The sequence below is a fragment of the Thamnophis elegans genome, chromosome 1, assembly GCF_009769535.1.
Source record: "Thamnophis elegans isolate rThaEle1 chromosome 1, rThaEle1.pri, whole genome shotgun sequence".
In the NCBI taxonomy this organism is placed as follows: Eukaryota; Metazoa; Chordata; class Lepidosauria; order Squamata; family Colubridae; genus Thamnophis; species Thamnophis elegans.
The window spans coordinates 68,419,439-68,437,470 of NC_045541.1; the positions used below are offsets into that span (position 1 = coordinate 68,419,439).

The 18,032-nt window shown below is 41.1% G+C and overlaps 2 protein-coding genes and 1 long non-coding RNA gene across 4 annotated transcripts in view; 2 read left to right on the plus strand and 1 right to left on the minus strand.

Annotated features, from left to right (window-relative positions):
- The first annotated feature begins 115 nt into the window (after window positions 1-115).
- Window positions 116-10,570, plus strand: CLP1 (cleavage factor polyribonucleotide kinase subunit 1). Of its 2 annotated transcripts, XM_032219125.1 has the most exons (4): window positions 116-202; window positions 3,259-3,510; window positions 7,564-8,188; window positions 9,329-10,570. In XM_032219125.1, the coding sequence occupies exons 3-4, from the start codon at window positions 7,583-7,585 to the stop codon at window positions 9,998-10,000; spliced, it is 1,278 nt and encodes a 425-aa protein (XP_032075016.1). In that variant the 5' UTR covers window positions 116-202; window positions 3,259-3,510; window positions 7,564-7,582; the 3' UTR covers window positions 10,001-10,570. The 2 variants fall into 2 exon arrangements, with proteins under 2 accessions (XP_032075016.1, XP_032075013.1); XM_032219122.1 differs by lacking the exon at window positions 3,259-3,510.
- On the minus strand, window positions 7,058-13,893 carry LOC116509876. The gene is made up of 3 exons (XR_004255563.1): window positions 13,809-13,893; window positions 13,302-13,344; window positions 7,058-7,099 (listed from the first exon to the last, which is right to left on the minus strand). It is a non-coding gene; the product is annotated as an uncharacterized LOC116509876 (long non-coding RNA).
- A 183-nt stretch (window positions 13,894-14,076) lies between these two features.
- ZDHHC5 (zinc finger DHHC-type palmitoyltransferase 5) overlaps window positions 14,077-18,032 on the plus strand; it is a 71,514-nt gene continuing 67,558 nt past the window's right edge. The window contains exon 1 of the mRNA XM_032219102.1: window positions 14,077-14,180. The gene's annotated coding sequence lies outside the window, so the exon portion shown is untranslated. The remainder of the gene's footprint in view (window positions 14,181-18,032) is intronic.

Here is an 18,032-nt window from a genome sequence, read left to right on the forward strand (position 1 = left end):
AAGGAAAGGAAGGAGGAAAGGGGACTGCGCGCGCGTCTACAGGCAGCAGGCTAACCAACCGGCGAGCCTGAGCGGGTTTGAGAACGCGCATGCGCGCCCTACTTATCGTGCTGGTGTTTCTTGTGACTGCTTGGGCCGAGCGAGTACTTGGTTTCCCGGAGCGGCGGCTAAGGCGCGGCTACGGCAGGGACGGCGCTGGCGGGTAGGTGCTAAAGGTCGGAGGCGGCGAAGGAAGAGCTCCGTCTCCTCCCTAGGGAGCGGCGGACGTGGAGCGGGGTCCTTCCTCGCCCGTGGGGCCAGGGCTCCGTGGGCCTAACGGCTCTCGGGCTCTTCCTCGGGATCCAAAGGCGCGAGAGGCGAGGGAGGTTCTCGCCCCCTTTCGCCCATACTCCCCCCCCCTCTTCCTTCCGCGAATGTAACTTCTGCCTCGGCTAAGCAGCCACGAATAAGACCCCGCCTCGTACCTCTTTCCTCGCTGCTTTCGCCGCTCTTTGTCACACCCCGAATGGGCTCCGACACCTCCTGCTGCGGTGCCGCTGAGTTAGGAAGGCTCCCCAGTTCCCCGCCCCGAGTTTCACGGCTCCTCGTAGCCTTGTCCCACCGATGGACCCGGTGGTGAGTGGACAGGATTCTCCTCCAAACTCCGTGCCGATCTCCCTTCCCTCCTTTCGAGTTCTGCTTCAAAATCCTTGATCTTTACCCAATGATCTCTCTCAAGGCTGCACCTCCTCCAGAATCACGTATGGGGACTATTAAAGCGTGGAGGTTATAGTTGTAGGCTGTGCAGGTATCGCGTAGACAGGTAGGGAATCGGGTTCCTCCTTCAAGCTCTTTTGCGTTTTGCATTGGGAGTGTGTGATCACTCTTTATAAGAAAGAGATCTTGCAATAACTTTTTCCATAAGCAGTTTAATGTAGAAGAAAAGAGGTTGAGTACTCTTTGTCGGAGAATTTATTGTCATTGCTGTTACTTTTGCTCAGTCTTCCATATTGGAACTCAGTTTCAGTTTCTTCTCAAATAAAAATGAACAGTGTTTATTACTTCCCTAGAGTTGTTTGGGAGAAGCTTTATTTTGTTTTCTTTAACTGAATAGTGTAGATCCCATGTTTTCATCTAGGAAGTCTGCATTCAGGGAAATGTGTTGTAACAATTTCTTTACACAAAAAGTCATATTGGTAATTGATATTGGTAATTGGCTGGCACTACATCCTACAATATTTTGAAACTCCAAATACATATGCCAGGGTCTTTTTTGTAGACTTCAGCTGGGCATTCCATATAATCATTCCAGATATTCTAACTAAACTAAACCAGCTACCTGTGCCTGATCACACTTGTAAATGGATCATAAGCTTTCTAACAGACAGGAAGCAGCAGGTGAATTTAGGCAGAATCACATCCGACACCTGTACAATTAGCACAGGGCCCCTAGGAATATGTGCTCTCTCCACTTCTCTATACTATGCCTGTCAAACTTGGGGCCCCTGGGCCGGATGCAGCCCATGCAAGCCACGCCCACCCCGGCTCCGCAAAGGCAAAAACGTCACAATACATCACGATTTGGCCCATGACGCAATCAAGTTTGACATCCTTGCTCTATACCAATGACTGCATCTCAAAGGATCCCTCTATTAAAAGTATAGACGTTTGCAGATGATACAACAGTGATTGGTCTCAATCAAGACAACAATGAATCTGCATACAGATGGAGGTTGAACAAGTAGCCTTGTGATGTGGCCAGAACATTCTTGAACTGAACACCCTAAAACTGTAGAAATGATAGTAGATTTTAGAAGAAGCCCTCCTACACTACCACCACTCACAATACTAGATAACACAGTAGAGACAATCAAGCTTCTGGGTTCTATAATATCTCAAGATTTAAAATGGACACCTAATATCAAATACATCATTAAAAAAGCACAACAAAGAATGTTCTTCCTGCGCCAACTCAGAAAGCTCAGGCTGCCCAAGGAGCTGCTGATACAGTTCTAAGAAGAATTATTGAGTGTCATCTGCACCTCTAACTGTCTGGTTTGGCACTGCAACCAATCAAGATAAACACAGACTTCACCTGATAATTACAACTGCAGAAAAAACAATAGCTACCAACCTGCATTTCATTGAAGACCAATATTCTGCACGAGCCAGAAAGAGGGCTATGAAAATATCTACAGACCCCTCACACCCTGGACATAAACTGTTTCAACTTCTACCCTCAAAACGATGCTATAGAGCACTGCACATCAGAACAACTAGACACAAAGACAGTTTTTCTACCCATGCCAGCACTGCTAAACAACTAATTCCCACAACACTGTCAAACTATCTAGAAAGGCAGTATTACCATCATTATTCTCAACTTCCCTATTGCCTATATCTTTATCTTCTTATGACTATAACTTTGTATCTTGTATCTTATGGTTTATATTGTTTACTTAGTATCCTAGTATGATTTATGTTGATTGCTTATTTACAGAGGTGATATTCAGCAGGTTCTGACCGAACCGGTAGTGGAAATTTTGAGTAGTTTGGAGAACCAGTAAAATACCACTTCTGACTGGCTCCGCCTCCCATCTATTCTCTGTCTCCTGAGTCCTAGCTGATTGGGAGGAAAAAGGGATTTTGCAGTAACCTTCCCCTGGAGTGGGGTGGAAATGGAGATTTTACAGTATCCTTCCCCAGCCATGCTCACCAAGCCATGCCATGCCCACAGAACCGGTAGTAAAAAAAAAAAAAAATCCCACCACTGCTTATTTAGTATCCTTGACTATCACTAAGTGTTATATCTAATGTTTAATGATGAATGTATTTTTATAATGATTTTGATAATGATCTATCGCTATTGTATATACACTGAGAGCTTATGCACCGGAGACAAATTCTTTGGCCAATAAAGAATTCTAATTCTAATAGAAAAAACTTTCCTGTAGACCTTTTGCTTAAAAAAGCAGGTCTGTCTGTAATTGAAATTAGAACAGAATAGATATGCAAAAAATATTTTAGTTAAATTTTGATGTTGAAAACTGAAATCTCTTAGTCTACTTTTAGTTCATATTTTATTAGTTACACTTTCCTGTTCCCAAGTTACATACATGGTCTTGTGCACTATGTGACTGGTTAGTCTGTTATTTTTCATTCTCTATATTTCATTGTTTTTCATGCTTTTTGCTTTAACCCTATATTACCCCTTTTCTGAGCACAAATAATGATATTAGTCAGTGCAAATTCTGATTCCAAATTGATATTTTTTTGCAGTTTTTCAGTATAGAAAAAAGTGTGGCAAGACTGCATGCTTTCACCTTTATTCAATTTCTGTGCTGAAGTAATCATAGAAAGCTAGAACCTGAAGACTCAAAACTTGAAGTTAAAATTGGAGGAAGGACGATCAACAATCTTTGATAAATTGATGATACAACTCTCAGAAACATCTGATAAAAAAGCATTAAAGATGCAAACAAGAATGCTGGTCTCTTCCTGAACATCAAAAAGACCAAGTTCATGATCACTGTGAGTAATGAAAATGTCTAACAGTTGAGAGTGAAGAGATCAGATGCATACAAGAATTCACTTTCTTAGGATTGCAGATTGATCAAAGTAATGCATGCATTGGACCATATAAAACCAGTCATATCGCTGGAAGGCAAAGATCACAAAATTCTGGCTTACTTATTTCAGTCATGCCATATAATCAAACTCACTGGAAAAGGCAGTTAGGCTCATAATGGTCAGCGGTAATGAAATGAGGTCATCAAAAAACAGAGTGGCTAGATACTATCAAATCTCAAATTAGCCAGAGCACAAAAATATTGGGGAAAAAACTATGCAGGATCAAAAATTCTGGAAACAACTGAACAGATAGCATCGTCATCATGAATGAACATCAGATTTTGCTTTAAGTAGTATCCTTGCGGCATCTTATGTCCTGCTGTTGGTACCAAGCAAAACACTAAAAGTTTATGCTGTGGAATAGAACTGCAGTAAAATTAAAATTGGAAACTCCTTGCTGGACAGTTAGTTCACTTTTGCATATTTTTTCTACTGCTGCTCCCTAGAACAGAAAGCAGCAGGTAGGGTCACTTTTAGTACTGAGAACTTGAAGGTTTGTCAGCTCCCTTCAAAAACATAGTAGTAATGTAGCAATACAGAGAAATAAGTATCCCTTTTGCAAAGATCAAACCACCAAATTGTATTAAGCTGAAGAAACTATTGTATGTAGAAGTGTGGAGTTAGAAACATTCTCCCTTTCTCGGAAATACCCCAATTTGACTCCAGTGACAATCCACCAACCATTGCACTTCTCATATGGTGAGAAAAGGATTTTTTTATTTCATCGTTATATTAAAATATCTAAGGAACAGATATCTGGAAGCGCTCTTTATGGCTTTGACATAAAACTAAGTTTCCCAGAAGCAGGCAAACAGGATTTCCTCACACGTCTTTTGATTTGTACTCACCAACAAACTACATTTCCCTTGTGCCACTGAGCAAGGAGGCTGCTTTGAAAAACGTAGCTATCAAGTGCCTGTCTAATTGCTTCCCTCACTTCCGGAGTAATGGGCACATCTGTTGTCAAGTTAATTTGAGACTAGAGTTGTTGGATCCCTGTGGATTTAATCAGTGGGTGGATTTCTGCTGCTTTCTTCACAGTTCCAACTCTGTTACTATAGGGATGGCTCAACTTTTAAGCTGTTCCGTCCACCAGGCGGCTCTTCTCTTTCTTTCTTGGGAACATGTCATTTTTGGTCCTTAGTCTTGCTGTTTTCCATGAGTTGTTTTGGTAGTTGATGAAACAATGGAATTGAAATCTCTTTGGTTTATTATTGGTTTAGTGGTTTATTAGCATTTGTAGGCCGCCCTTTTCCCTGAGGGGACTCAGGGCGGCTCACAGAAAACCAGGGAGAGGGGAATACAATATTAAGACAACAACATATAATAAAAATAGTAAGCAACATTCATTCATCATTCGGGCGGGGTAGCAATTCTTATCCCCAGGCCTGACGGGCGAGCCAGTTCTTCAAGGCTATGCGGAAGGCCTGGACGGTGGAGAGGGTACGAATCTCCACGGGGAGCTCGTTCCAAAGGGTCGGGGCTACTGCTGAGAAGGCCCTCCTCCTTGTAGTTGCCAGCCGACACTGGCTGGCCGATGGAATGCGGAGGAGGCCTAGTCTATGGGATCTTATAGGTCGTAGGGAGGTAATTGGCAGAAGGCGGTCTCTCAAGTATCCAGATCCACTGCCATGTAGGGCTTTATGGGTGATTAATAGCACCTTGAAGCGCATCCGGAGATCGACAGGTAGCCAGCGCAGCTCGCGGAGGATAGGTGTTATGCGGGTGAATCGGGGGACACCCGCAATCACTCGCGCGGCTGCGTTCTGCACTAGCTGAAGTCGCCGGATGCTCCTCAAGGGCAGCCCCATGTAGAGCACATTGCAGTATTCCAGCCTAGAGATCACAAGGGCCCGAGTGACTGTTGTGAGGGCCTCCTGGTCCAGGTAGGGTCGCAACTGGCGCACCAGGCGTACCTGGGCGAATGCCCCCCTGGTCACAGCCGTTAAATGGTGGTCGAATGACAGCTGTGGATCCAGGAGGACTCCCAAGTTGCGCACCCTCTCTGAGGGGTGTAGAATTTGACCCCCCAGCCTGAGTGTTGGAATGTTTGCCAAATCTTTGGGAGGGAAACACAACAGCCACTCGGTCTTTTCTGGGTTGAGCACAAGCTTGTTAACCCTCATCCAGTCCATAACGGCCTCAAGACCCCGGCCCATCACGTCAACCGCTTCATTGATTTGGCACGGGGCGGACAGATACAGTTGAGTATCGTCCGCATATTGATGGTATCTAATCCCGTGCCTGCGGATGATCTCTCCCAGCGGTTTCATGTAGATGTTGAATAGTAGGGGGGATAAGACCGAACCCTGCGGCACCCCATAATTTAGGGGCCTTGGGGACGATCTCTCCCCTCCCACTAACACCGACTGCGACCTGTCCGAGAGGTAGGAGGAGAACCACCGTAGCACGGTGCCTCCCACTCCCACCTCCCGCAGTCGTCGCAGAAGGATACCATGGTCGATGGTATCGAAAGCCGCTGAGAGGTCAAGGAGGACCAGGATGGAGGGATGTCCTTCATCTCTGGCTCTCCAAAGATCATCCATCAATGCGACCAACGCGGTTTCTGTGCTGTAACCGGGTCTGAAGCCTGACTGGAAGGGGTCTAGATAGTTTGCTTCCTCCAAGGACCGTTGGAGCTGGAAGGCCACCACCTTCTCAACAACCTTCCCCAAGAAGGGAAGGTTGGAGACCGGGCGATAACTATTGAGGACAGCTGGATCCAAGGATGGTTTCTTCAGGAGGGGTCTCACCACCGCCGCTTTCAGTGCGGCGGGGAAGTTCCCCTCCCGAAGGGAGGCGGTTACAACCGCCTGGATCCAGCCTCGTGTCACCTCACTGCAGTTAACAACCAGCCATGAGGGACACGGATCCAGAGCACAGGTGGAGGAACTTACAGCTCTCATCATCTTTGGGATGATGGAATTGAAATCCCTTTGGGAGAAGCATCTCTTTCCTTTAATCAGCTCACACTATAAATCCTTAACATTCTTCAGTGATTTTCATGATTGATTGATTGATTACACTGCCATCAAGTTGTGGTTTGCTCCTAGCGAGCACATAGGTAAGATTTCATAGATGAGTTTTTATAATGCTGAAGCAATAAAAATATGACTAACTAGAACTTATACAGTGCAATTTTCATCTGACTGTTAGCTGCGTGGCAAACCCCAACTAGTTTTGAAAAGCCGAGTACGATCGTTCGTGATGCTGACTTTGATGGGGAATCATAACAAAATCCTAGTGTTGTTAAAGAGGCTATATTTCTGCATTTTTGTCAAGTCATCAGCAAGAACTTTAACTGGAACCTCAGAAACTAGAGCTGTACATTTAAAGGGGCAGCTATCCAATTGTAATTTAAGACTACACTGTCTCTGAAGAGTATCTCTAATAATAATAATAATAATAATAATAATAATAATAATAATAATAATAGTAATAACAGATATGTACTCACACTTTCAGTGTACAGTCTCCATTTTACTACGTGCTACAAAAAGAAATAGGAATGACTTTTTGTTCATATGGTCATTACATTAGAAGGAATTAGCATTCTGAAGCAATCAAAGTGGTTTATGCCAACATCATGGCTACCCAAAAATGGTTGGTCTCTCTGGAAAAGTATTGTGTATTTCCAACTATACTCAATTATCCTAAATCCTTGGAAATTGGGTTCTCTTAGATATTGAGACTAAAGTTCCCATGAGTTTTAATCAGCAACAGTAGTATTTGTTACTAAAGATAATCCAATATACAAAGAGAGATCCAACTTAGGAACAGTTACTTAGACCATAAATACGAAATCAAAATGAGTTCATCTTTTTGGAGAACATATATAAGGGAGGAATTCTCGCTGTTTCATATAAAAAGAAAAAATGATTTTTTTCCGTAAGTCTGGCATCCAACAACAAACTTTTAAAAATGATTTTGTTAAATTATGCTTTGTCCTCATAGAATTTGTGAATAAAACAAGATGGCAGAGGAGACTGGAGATGAAAAGAAACTGGTTGCCAAGTTTGAGCTGGAGAGAGAGACTGAACTCCGCTTTGAAGTTGAGGCCTCACAAACTGTCCAGTTGGAACTTATGACAGGCATGGCTGAAATCTTTGGAACTGAGCTGACCCGAAACAAGAAATTTACCTTTGATGCTGGTGCTAAAGTTGCTGTATTTACTTGGCATGGTTGTTCTGTGCAACTAACTGGTCGGACTGAAGTAGCCTATGTCTCCAAAGATACGCCCATGCTTCTCTACCTCAACACACACACAGCTCTGGAGCAGATGCGGTGGCAGGCTGAGCGTGAAGATGAGCGGGGACCTCGGGTGATGGTGGTGGGCCCCACAGATGTAGGCAAGTCTACAGTCTGCCGCCTGCTATTAAATTATGCTGTGCGTCTTGGACGCCGACCCACATTTGTGGAACTAGATGTAGGCCAGGGCTCAATTTCAATCCCAGGCACTATGGGAGCACTCTATATTGAGCGACCTGCAGATGTTGAAGAAGGATTCTCTGTTCAAGCCCCCCTAGTTTATCATTTTGGGTCCACCACACCAGGCACAAACATCAAACTCTATAACAAAGTAAGTATTGCGTGATGAAATGAGCAATGAGAAGGTGGACCTTTGCATAAAGTTTGGCTCCATAAATGATCTCAGAATAGAACTTTGGGATGGAAATTTGAGGCACTATTTTTAACTACACCATTGTCTGGTTTCTTTGGACCTTTGTGGAATAGCTTTTCCTGTTTTCTTTACATGGAGAAAAGATATGATAATTATAAATAAAGAGGCTTCATGGGAGCCTCAGGAGCACGAAAAACTGACCCTACGGGTAAACCGGAAGTTCGGGAACAGACTTCCGATTTGCTCATAGGGCCATTTTTTGTCCTCCAGAGCCTTCAAGGGCTTTCAGGGAAGCCTCCGGAGGGCTAAAACCGGCCTTATGAGCAACACGGAAGCGACTTCCAGTTTGCTCGTAGGATCGTTTTTTGCCCTTCAGGGAAGCCTCCTGAAGGCTCCAGAGGGCTAAAACTGGCCCTGTGAGCAAACCGGAAGTCTATTCCTGAGGTTGTGTTTTGCCCGTAGGGCTGGTTTTTCGCGCTCCGGAGGGCAAAAAATGGCTTCAAAAGGCCAAAATTGTGCCCTGACAGATGGCTCCGCATGCCAGCTGTGGCACGTGTGCCATAGATTCACCATCATGGCTGTAGATTAAGTCTTGCAACTCTCATGATAAAGATTAGGAATGCAGACTTGATGACCCTGAATCAGGATGCAGAGTAGTGATTTATCCAAGATTTATTAGGATATATTCAAGATTTATCAGGTTGAGAAATAGGTTACATAATGAGTAAAGATTTGAAATATGGTGTTTTCAGGGTCTTCGTGGTAGCAGCTATTTAAAACTGTTAAGAATAGTGAAAGGATTATAACTTAATGGGAAGGTATTTTAACTCATGAGTTTTAGTAGTTGGCTAAAGTATTGTGGATAACATGAAGGCTGAAGAAACCAAACTAGGCCCTGATGGGCTATGGTGACAAATTAATGGTCTTTGTCTAAGGGCAGTTTCATAATTTTTAAAAAACCCTCTCTTACAAGTATGAACTTTTGAAGGGCTGAGCCTTCCAAAAAGGATCAGTTTCACATCATGTCCTAGGCGTTTTATGCCATGAGTTTTGTAGTTTCCTGTTAATTATATGCTTCTATTTTTTATTTTTCTGTAGATCACATCTCGCTTGGCTGATGTGTTTAATCAACGCTGTGAAGTGAACCGCAGAGCTTCAATCAGTGGCTGTATCATCAATACTTGTGGCTGGGTGAAGGGATCTGGATATCAGGCACTTGTACATGCTGCTTCTGCTTTTGAAGTTGATGTTGTTGTAGTGTTGGATCAAGAACGTCTCTACAATGAACTGAAACGAGACCTGCCTCATTTTGTTCGAACTGTGCTACTTCCCAAATCAGGTGGAGTGGTAGAGCGCTCTAAAGATTTCCGTCGGGAGTTTCGTGATGACCGCATACGTGAATACTTCTATGGTTTCCGAGGATGCTTCTATCCACATGCTTTTGATGTCAAGTTCTCTGATGTTAAGATATATAAAGTGGGAGCTCCCACTATCCCTGACTCATGTCTGCCTCTGGGCATGTCACAGGAAGACAATCAACTCAAGCTAGTCCCAGTTACACCTGGCCGTGACATGGTTCATCATCTATTAAGTGTTAGCACTGCTGATGGCACTGATGAGAACATCTCTGAGACCAGTGTGGCTGGTTTCATTGTGGTAACTGGAGTAGACTTGGAACGCCAAGTGTTCACAGTGCTTTCACCAGCACCACGCCCATTGCCAAAGAATTTCCTGCTCATCATGGACATTCGTTTCATGGATCTCAAGTAGTGTCCAGACTGGAAAAGCTCCACCAAGTTCTCAGGAGCTCTTTTACAAACAAAATTACATTTTTAAATGGAATAATTACCATACAGAATGAAGATGACAAAAAAGAGGCATAAGAATTGAGTACAGTAGCAGTTGAAGTCATTTGAAAGGAAAAGAGTCAGTTCTAATTTTGTATCCGTCATTAGAATTCTCAAACATGAATCTGAGAAGATTCATAGATTTTGGCTCATGAAGAACTATAATAGATAAAAGAGTTGCAGACTAACAAATTATTTGGTTTGCATTTTTCCTTGAGTCTTTTCCTGAAACTGGGCTTCTGCCTAATATGTTCATCATTAGGCATCCATCATAAATGTGTAAGCATGGAAGTAGCAATGTACATTTTGAATGATCCCTCTATCAATGACCTTCCCATATTGATGGAGAATGTTTTAAGAATAGATATATTTGCATTCTGTTATTCCCCATCACTTTGAAGAAACTGGAGCAGTTTGTGATTCCAGTTCCTTTTATATTACAGATCATTTTTAAATCAATCTTTCAATAAATCACAAAAATATTAGTATCATATTTGTGGCCCTCTGTATGTAACACTATAATGTCTAGGTCCTGCAAGAACTGAATTTACAAAAAAAGATCTTACAATCTTGCAAGTTATTTTGCCTTTACACTATATTAGTGCAAAGAGAAAATTTCACAGCGAAAAACATGAAAATACAGATTTCACAGTATTCAAGTAGCCAAGATACTCCTATATCTCCCTTTCTTAATAACAAAAATCCTTTCATCATCAGATGATTCAGGAGTTCCTGCTGATTCACTGGTAATTCTTATTTACTGAACTTCAGCACCTTTAAAACAACTCTTGACAAAATGCTTCTTCTTCCCAGATCTCATTAGATAAAACTCACTATTTGTTGGCTAAGATAACTTTATTTAACTAGACAAGTGGGAGGGAAATCCAGCAAATAAACAACTTTAACTTGGGGATAGTCACAGTCTCCTTTATTAAAATATAATCCCCTCAACAGCATACCCCTCTATGTAAGAATATTTCTCTTCCCTAGTTTCTAGGGAATTTAATGTCAAAAGTGATTACAGTGCAATAATTACAGTGCCATGTTAAACTTTGATTCAAGTTTTTTGGAACAAAGTTTCTACAATATAAACATTAAATTGGTGTAATGTTAATCCAGCTTGATTTTTAAGGCACATCAATACTTTCCTTTAATTCAAATGGCTCTATGGAAGTGTATGGAACTATCTCCTATAAACAAGATTGCTCTTCGTTCCTCTCATATTGATGACACTTACAAAATACAAAGATGGAGGGTATAGTCCAGAACACCATGCTGTATGGATTCTGATACTGTTTTTGTTTTTCTGTATCATGCCTTTTCAGTCCTACAACTAATATGATTATGCCGGATATTCATTTAGGTGACAAAATAAATTCAGAGTCTTAGGTGTGCTGAATTTAGGTGAAGCCTTTTTGGAGATCCCTGGAGAAGCAATGGCTGACTGAAGACTATTGTAAAGAGCGGAGCCAATGTCAGTGATGGAAAGAGGAGCCAGTGAATGGATCGGCTCTCCAAACTCCATTTTTTTCTCTTTTTTTCCTTTGGCCTTTTAAATTGTTTTAGTTGATATTTTTGTTACTGTAATTTTAAACATCAATGAAAATTATTTTTAAAAGTTTGATGTGAAATCTGTCTTCTGTTGTACTTTGCCCATTGACAGATGTTCAGAGAAATTCATCCAGCTGGTTCAAATTAATATGCACCATTGGTTTCCCTCAGCCAGCAAGCTTTTGTGATTCTGGAGACTAAAGTTACATACTAAAATGTTACCCAAATTCAACTGAATTAAAATGCTTTAGCATCCTATATTGCCTTCTATTAGTTCGCTGATGCTTTTCACTGCTGAATGGCTCACTTGTAGGTATACTGTAATACAATTTATACTTCAAAATCTTCACACCTTGTTAAGTTACCCTACTTCATTTAGTCCTGGAAGTTTTGTCCCCAATAGTAAGAACGGCTGGTTCCAAGCATTAAAAACAAGAGGGTACTTCTATAGTGTCACTCTAGTAATTATATTCATGCACAAATTCATATATTTTCTCTCTCTAGGCTTATCTCCTTCTCAAGTGACTAGAGTCTGATTTGAATTTTCAGCTGAGTTCTTTGAGACCAGTAAATTGTGTGAGATTGCTGATCCAGCATTGCAGCTAGAATTTGGACAGGTAGCTTGCAGACGTCACTTCCATCTGTTTCCCTCTGTAGGGATCTGTCAAATTTTGGAGAATATCTAAGCAATTTTCTCTGCATTATTGCTTCCTCCACCTCTCAGAATAGCGTCTTCAAATACATTTGCTTTGCCTGATCACTGTAGAATCTCAAGATGTAGAGCAATAAGTCTGATGCCAGCTAGTTTTCAAATGATAGTGTGTATGCAAGTAGGTTGTCAGTCATCATTTTATTGGTTATTAAATAGGAAATCCTGTCATAGTGCCTGAAATTGCAGTTATGGGCTTGGTAACTTTATTTCCCATGACTCAATTTTTTACTAACAAAAGCTGTAATGCAAGTATTAGGTTTGGCTCTTGAAACAAGTCTTCTGGCCAGTAGCCCGGCCATCTATCTGTAAAATATTCTGTATGGCAACTTCCAATCTGCAAGTTCCAAGATTCATATTATAGTTAAGTTGATTTAAAGCTTCAAAAGCCTCATAACACGCTAAATTCCTCCTTTAGGAGACTGTCTTACAGCTCAAATCTTTTCACTTATCAGATAAAAAATGTTAAGAGGCTTTGCAAAAACAAAATTAGTTTAACATGGACACAAATAAACTAATACAATGGTTCATACTAGAAATCCCACCATGGTTAAAATATGTATTAAAAAACCTGGATTAATTCATTTTTCTTTATATACTTCAAAGAGCATTAGGAATATAAACTTTATAGAATAATATTTCTTCTTTCCTCTTATTCTTTGTAATTATTAATTGCATTATTATTAATTGCATATAAATCCAATAAACAAACAAACATTACATATTTCTGTATCTCCAATGTGGCTCCATCTTTAAAAGCATTATTGTGAACAAAATAGTTTTCTGAAAGCTTCTATTACAACTAGTTCACTTCATACTGACAAAGTGTGCACCAATTTTGTAGCACTAAGCTTTCTAAACTGCAAGGATTGAATTCCCAAGGGAAAGCTTAAATCATTACTTTGCTATTACAGTTTAAAATCAGCTAGTATTAAACAAAATCCTCACTGAGCCATATCCATACCTTTGGTCTAAATGAGCCAGCCATAACTTGATGGAAGTTCTATCTATAGATAATATAAAAAACAGCATTTTCAAAATATGAAAATGGGGTAGAACTATTATGGAAAACAATTGTTAGGCTAAAAGGTAATTTGTGAACCTTGAATCTGGAGGCCTCCTATATTCCCTTAATCCCCAGATTACTCCATTGTATTCTATGTAAACTTCCTTACTTGGACATTTTAGAATCTAGAAACAAGATTTCTATACATATAACCTCTACGAGAAATAAAACCGAAGATTTTTCTCCACACATTCTGAACAGTTTAATCTGAGGTGAATCTGCAAATTCTTCAAAGATACGCGACTTCACAGCCACCCTCAATCCCTCGAGCATAAAATTAAAAAAAAAAAAACACGCAAACTTTCTACGATTCACGCATGCCCATTCTGGTGGTGTAGCCCTGCCCCCCGCATTTATCAAGCAAACGATTGGTGCGGATGCTCCCAGACGCCCAACGTCACTCACACGCATGCGAATAACTCCTTTTCTAGCTCCAGCTTTGGAGCTCCTCGTTCCCCGAGTCGTGATTTATTAGCGGCGCAGTTCCGCCCCTTTACCCGAACGAATCCGTTCCCGTTTTTCGCCAAACCTAGCTTACTGCGCATGCCCGCAGGAGCGCTGGAAGGAAAGGAAGGAGGAGGGGTGCGGTGGAAAGGGGACTGCGCGCGCGTCTACAGGCAGCAGGCTAACCAACCGGCGAGCCCGAGCGGGTTTGAGAACGCGCATGCGCGCCCTACTTCCCGTGCTGGTGTTTCTTGTGACTGCTTGGGCCGAGCGAGTACTTGGTTTCCCGGAGCGGCGGCTAAGGCGCGACTACGGCAGGGACGGCGCTGGCGGGTAGGTGCTAAAGGTCGGAGGCGGCGAAGGAAGAGCTCCGTCTCCTCCCTAGGGAGCGGCGGACGTGGAGCGGGGTCCTTCCTCGCCCGTGGGGCCAGGGCTCCGTGGGCCTAACGGCTCTCGGGCTCTTCCTCGGGATCCAAAGGCGCGAGAGGCGAGGGAGGTTCTCGCCCCCTTTCGCCCATACTCCCCCCCCTCTTCCTTCCGCGAATGTAACTTCTGCCTCGGCTAAGCAGCCACGAATAAGACCCCGCCTCGTACCTCTTTCCTCGCTGCTTTCGCCGCTCTTTGTCACACCCCGAATGGGCTCCGACACCTCCTGCTGCGGTGCCGCTGAGTTAGGAAGGCTCCCCAGTTCCCCGCCCCGAGTTTCACGGCTCCTCGTAGCCTTGTCCCACCGATGGACCCGGTGGTGAGTGGACAGGATTCTCCTCCAAACTCCGTGCCGATCTCCCTTCCCTCCTTTCGAGTTCCGCTTCAAAATCCTTGATCTTTACCCAATGATCTCTCTCAAGGCTGCACCTCCTCCAGAATCACGTATGGGGACTATTAAAGCGTGGAGGTCATAGTTGTAGGCTGTGCAGGTATCGCGTAGACAGGTAGGGAATCGGGTTCCTCCTTCAAGCTCTTTTGCGTTTTGCATTGGGAGTGTGTGATCACTCTTTATAAGAAAGAGATCTTGCAATAACTTTTTCCATAAGCAGTTTAATGTAGAAGAAAAGAGGTTGAGTACTCTTTGTCGGAGAATTTATTGTCATTGCTGTTACTTTTGCTCACATATTGGAACTCAGTTTCAGTTTCTTCTCAAATAAAAATGAACAGTGTTTATTACTTCCCTAGAGTTGTTTGGGAGAAGCTTTGTTTTGTTTTCCTTAACTAAATAGTGTAGATCCCATGTTTTCATCTAGGAAGTCTGCATTCAGGGAAATGTGTTGTAACAATTGCTTTACACAAAAAGTCATATTGGTAATTGATAGAAAAGACTTTCCTGTTGACCTTTTGCTTAAAAAAGCAGCTCAGTATTGAAATTGGAACAGACTAGATATGCAACAATATTTTAGAGTTACATTTTGATGTTGAAAACTGAAATCTCCAACTTAGTTCATATTGTATTAATTCCTTTTTTTCTGTTTCCAAATTACATGTTCTTGTGCACTACATGCCTGGTTAGTCTGTTATTTTTCACTCTTTATACCATTGTTTTCTTGTCATGCTTTTTGCTTTAATTCTGTATCCACTATCCCTTTTTTGAGTACAATAATATTACTCAGGGCAAATTCTGGTTCAGAATTCATATTTCTCTGCAATTTTCCACGTTATGTCTCTTCATTGTATGAATCTTTAAGAGATTTTTCTCCAATTGCTTTTATTTGTGGTAAGATGGATGCTTTGACAACCTTCTTGGGCTACGCTAATTTCTATTCCCAGAAGTGGTTTTGCTGATCATGTTATTTGTTTTGCACTAATATCTTTTTAATTTTATTTTTAATGAATTAAAGTTGCCCACACATGTAAGAATTTCATATTGCTTTTGCACATTAGAAGACACATTAAATATATTTAAATAGTTTATATGCATGGTGTTTAGACTGAGACCAACACAATTTGTTTATAAAGGATGTTTTGGCTAAGAAAAGTATAAAGTAAAGGAATAGGTTATATTTGAATATACTTCCTAGCTATCATCCAATTGTTAGGTGGCCTTGGCTCATATAGCACAGAAGGCAGACAAGATAAGGACATTTGCCGATAAGCTGATTTTTGTAATAAAAAGCCTATGTATGAGGAGAAACTTGTTTTGCTGCCGATAAGAAAGTGAATAGATAATAAGCAGGTATTTAGACAATGACATGATGCAGTGGAAGATTTTGGTAGCTATTTGTAAAACAAAACCAAATTGTTACAGTAGAAATAAAAGCTATTTTAGGTTTGAGTGAAATGTTTAAGTCAAGTAGTAGTTCACATGTAATGCAACCACCCATAACCTAATCAGTTTATTGTTAGAGAAAGTTGTTTTGGATTAACTAACCATCCTAGGTTGAATGAAATAGGAAGGACAAGTAACAAAGTGTTGATACTTCCCTGCTATTAAAGAAAATTGCCTAGAATGGTTTCACAAAAATGGGACACCTGTAAGTAAAAGCTTTCTTCTTTTCATTTCCCACCCCTTTGTCCATTGGGGGCAGTTAGAACAATAGCAGATACATAATCTCCCTTTCTATACCAGCCCTTATCAGGTTATCAAGTTTTTGTTTTTTCCTTAAGAAACATAAAGTAAGAAGTGACAGCCTTCCAGCTACTTTCCTCATAGCTGGACTTCCTGCAAAGATGGCTGCTCTATTGGTCATTTGTCTGCCATCATATTCCAGGACAAAATATTTACCACAGGATAGCATCAAACCAGATTAACTATGTTATGTGAATACAGCCTAACTTTGGGGGAGAAAAACTATACCTGCACTTTATTTTGAATGATATTTACCTCTTCCAAAAGTATGTGTTTAGAGCCTTATAGTGATTAGGCTACCTGGATTAATCTGTTACTTAACACAAATTGTGGATAAGCCTTTAATAGTGATTGCTCTTAGGTAAATTTGTTCTTAGCTGTTGAGCCAGTTGGTAATGAGGAAGGCTTTCCACCTAGAACAAGAACAGGCACTCTGATACTTTTTCAGTATTTTATACTAAAATTTTTACAAATTCAGTTTAATTTAACTTGCTGGTCAGTCACTTTAGTGATTTATCCCTTCCAAATTTAAGTGGCATCTGGTTTCTTTTTTCCCATTCTGAATACCAACTTACAATTCAAAATTTGCATGATGTATTGCAAGATAAGCTGTATGATAAGAAGCATCAGTATTTTTTTGCTCATCTACTGCAACCTGTATTATAGAATGACAATGCTAGACACCTGGTGTAGTTGGACTTAAGAGTGTGAAATCTAAAACAGAATATGGCATAATTTCAAGATAACTCATGTAAAAATAGGTGGTTTAGTTTCAGATACAATTGTCTATAACATTTGTCACAAGAATGAAATCTTGGTGTAATGGCACGTTAATAATTATTCCATGAGGTTTTCAGATCCTTTGTATCATCAGGTATAGATTCTTTTATACCATCAAGTTCTCCCTTTTAAGAAGATTAACTTGCCTTCTTGGCTCTTAGTTTTTCTTTCAAGCAGCATATAAAATGAAAATATAACTGTGTGTGTGAAATGCATCAATTCAAACAATTACAGTTTTGAACAAGAACATGAAAGTTGGTGAATAATATGTCTACATAGCATCTTGGTACTCTTTCAGAATCATTAAAGAGATGTGCACTACAGTGTCCTGAAATGCTGTTTGTCACACTTCTTGGAACAAACAAATAATGTTTTTGTGATTAATTTGTATGAGTGTAAAAGTGCCCATTGGGGAAGTAAGATCTTTAAAAGGCATTCCTGACATTCAGCTGTCAGATATCATCAGGAAGCTGTCCTGTATGACCTTATGTATGCCCCTTGCAGGAAAAGATTCAGATTAAGACAAAAAGTGTCCTCAGGGTAAAATACAATAGCTGAATGTGCAGAAGGATATTTAAAACTGGAGCTTTAATAGAAAAGAAGAAAATTGAAACTTTATTTTTCTCAAGTTATTTAGACTTGAATAAGGCCATTTAGAGCAGGGGTGTCAAACTCACGATATCATGGCGGCATCACATGACGTATCAGGACTTTTTCCCCCTTTGCTAAACTGGGCATGGGTGTGGCCAGCGCGTAATGTATCCAGGCCGTGGGCTGCAAGTTTTACAGCCCTGATTTAAAATGAATCTAATGCAGGAATCCAGATTGAAGCATCTTTAATAAAT

Coding starts and splice junctions, on each gene's coding strand:
- CLP1 (XM_032219125.1), top strand. CDS start 7,583: ATGGCAGAGGAGACTGGAGATGAAAAGAAACTGGTTGCCAAGTTTGAG. Junction 8,189..9,328: donor ACATCAAACTCTATAACAAA/GTAAGTATTGCG, acceptor ATTTTTCTGTAG/ATCACATCTCGCTTGGCTGA.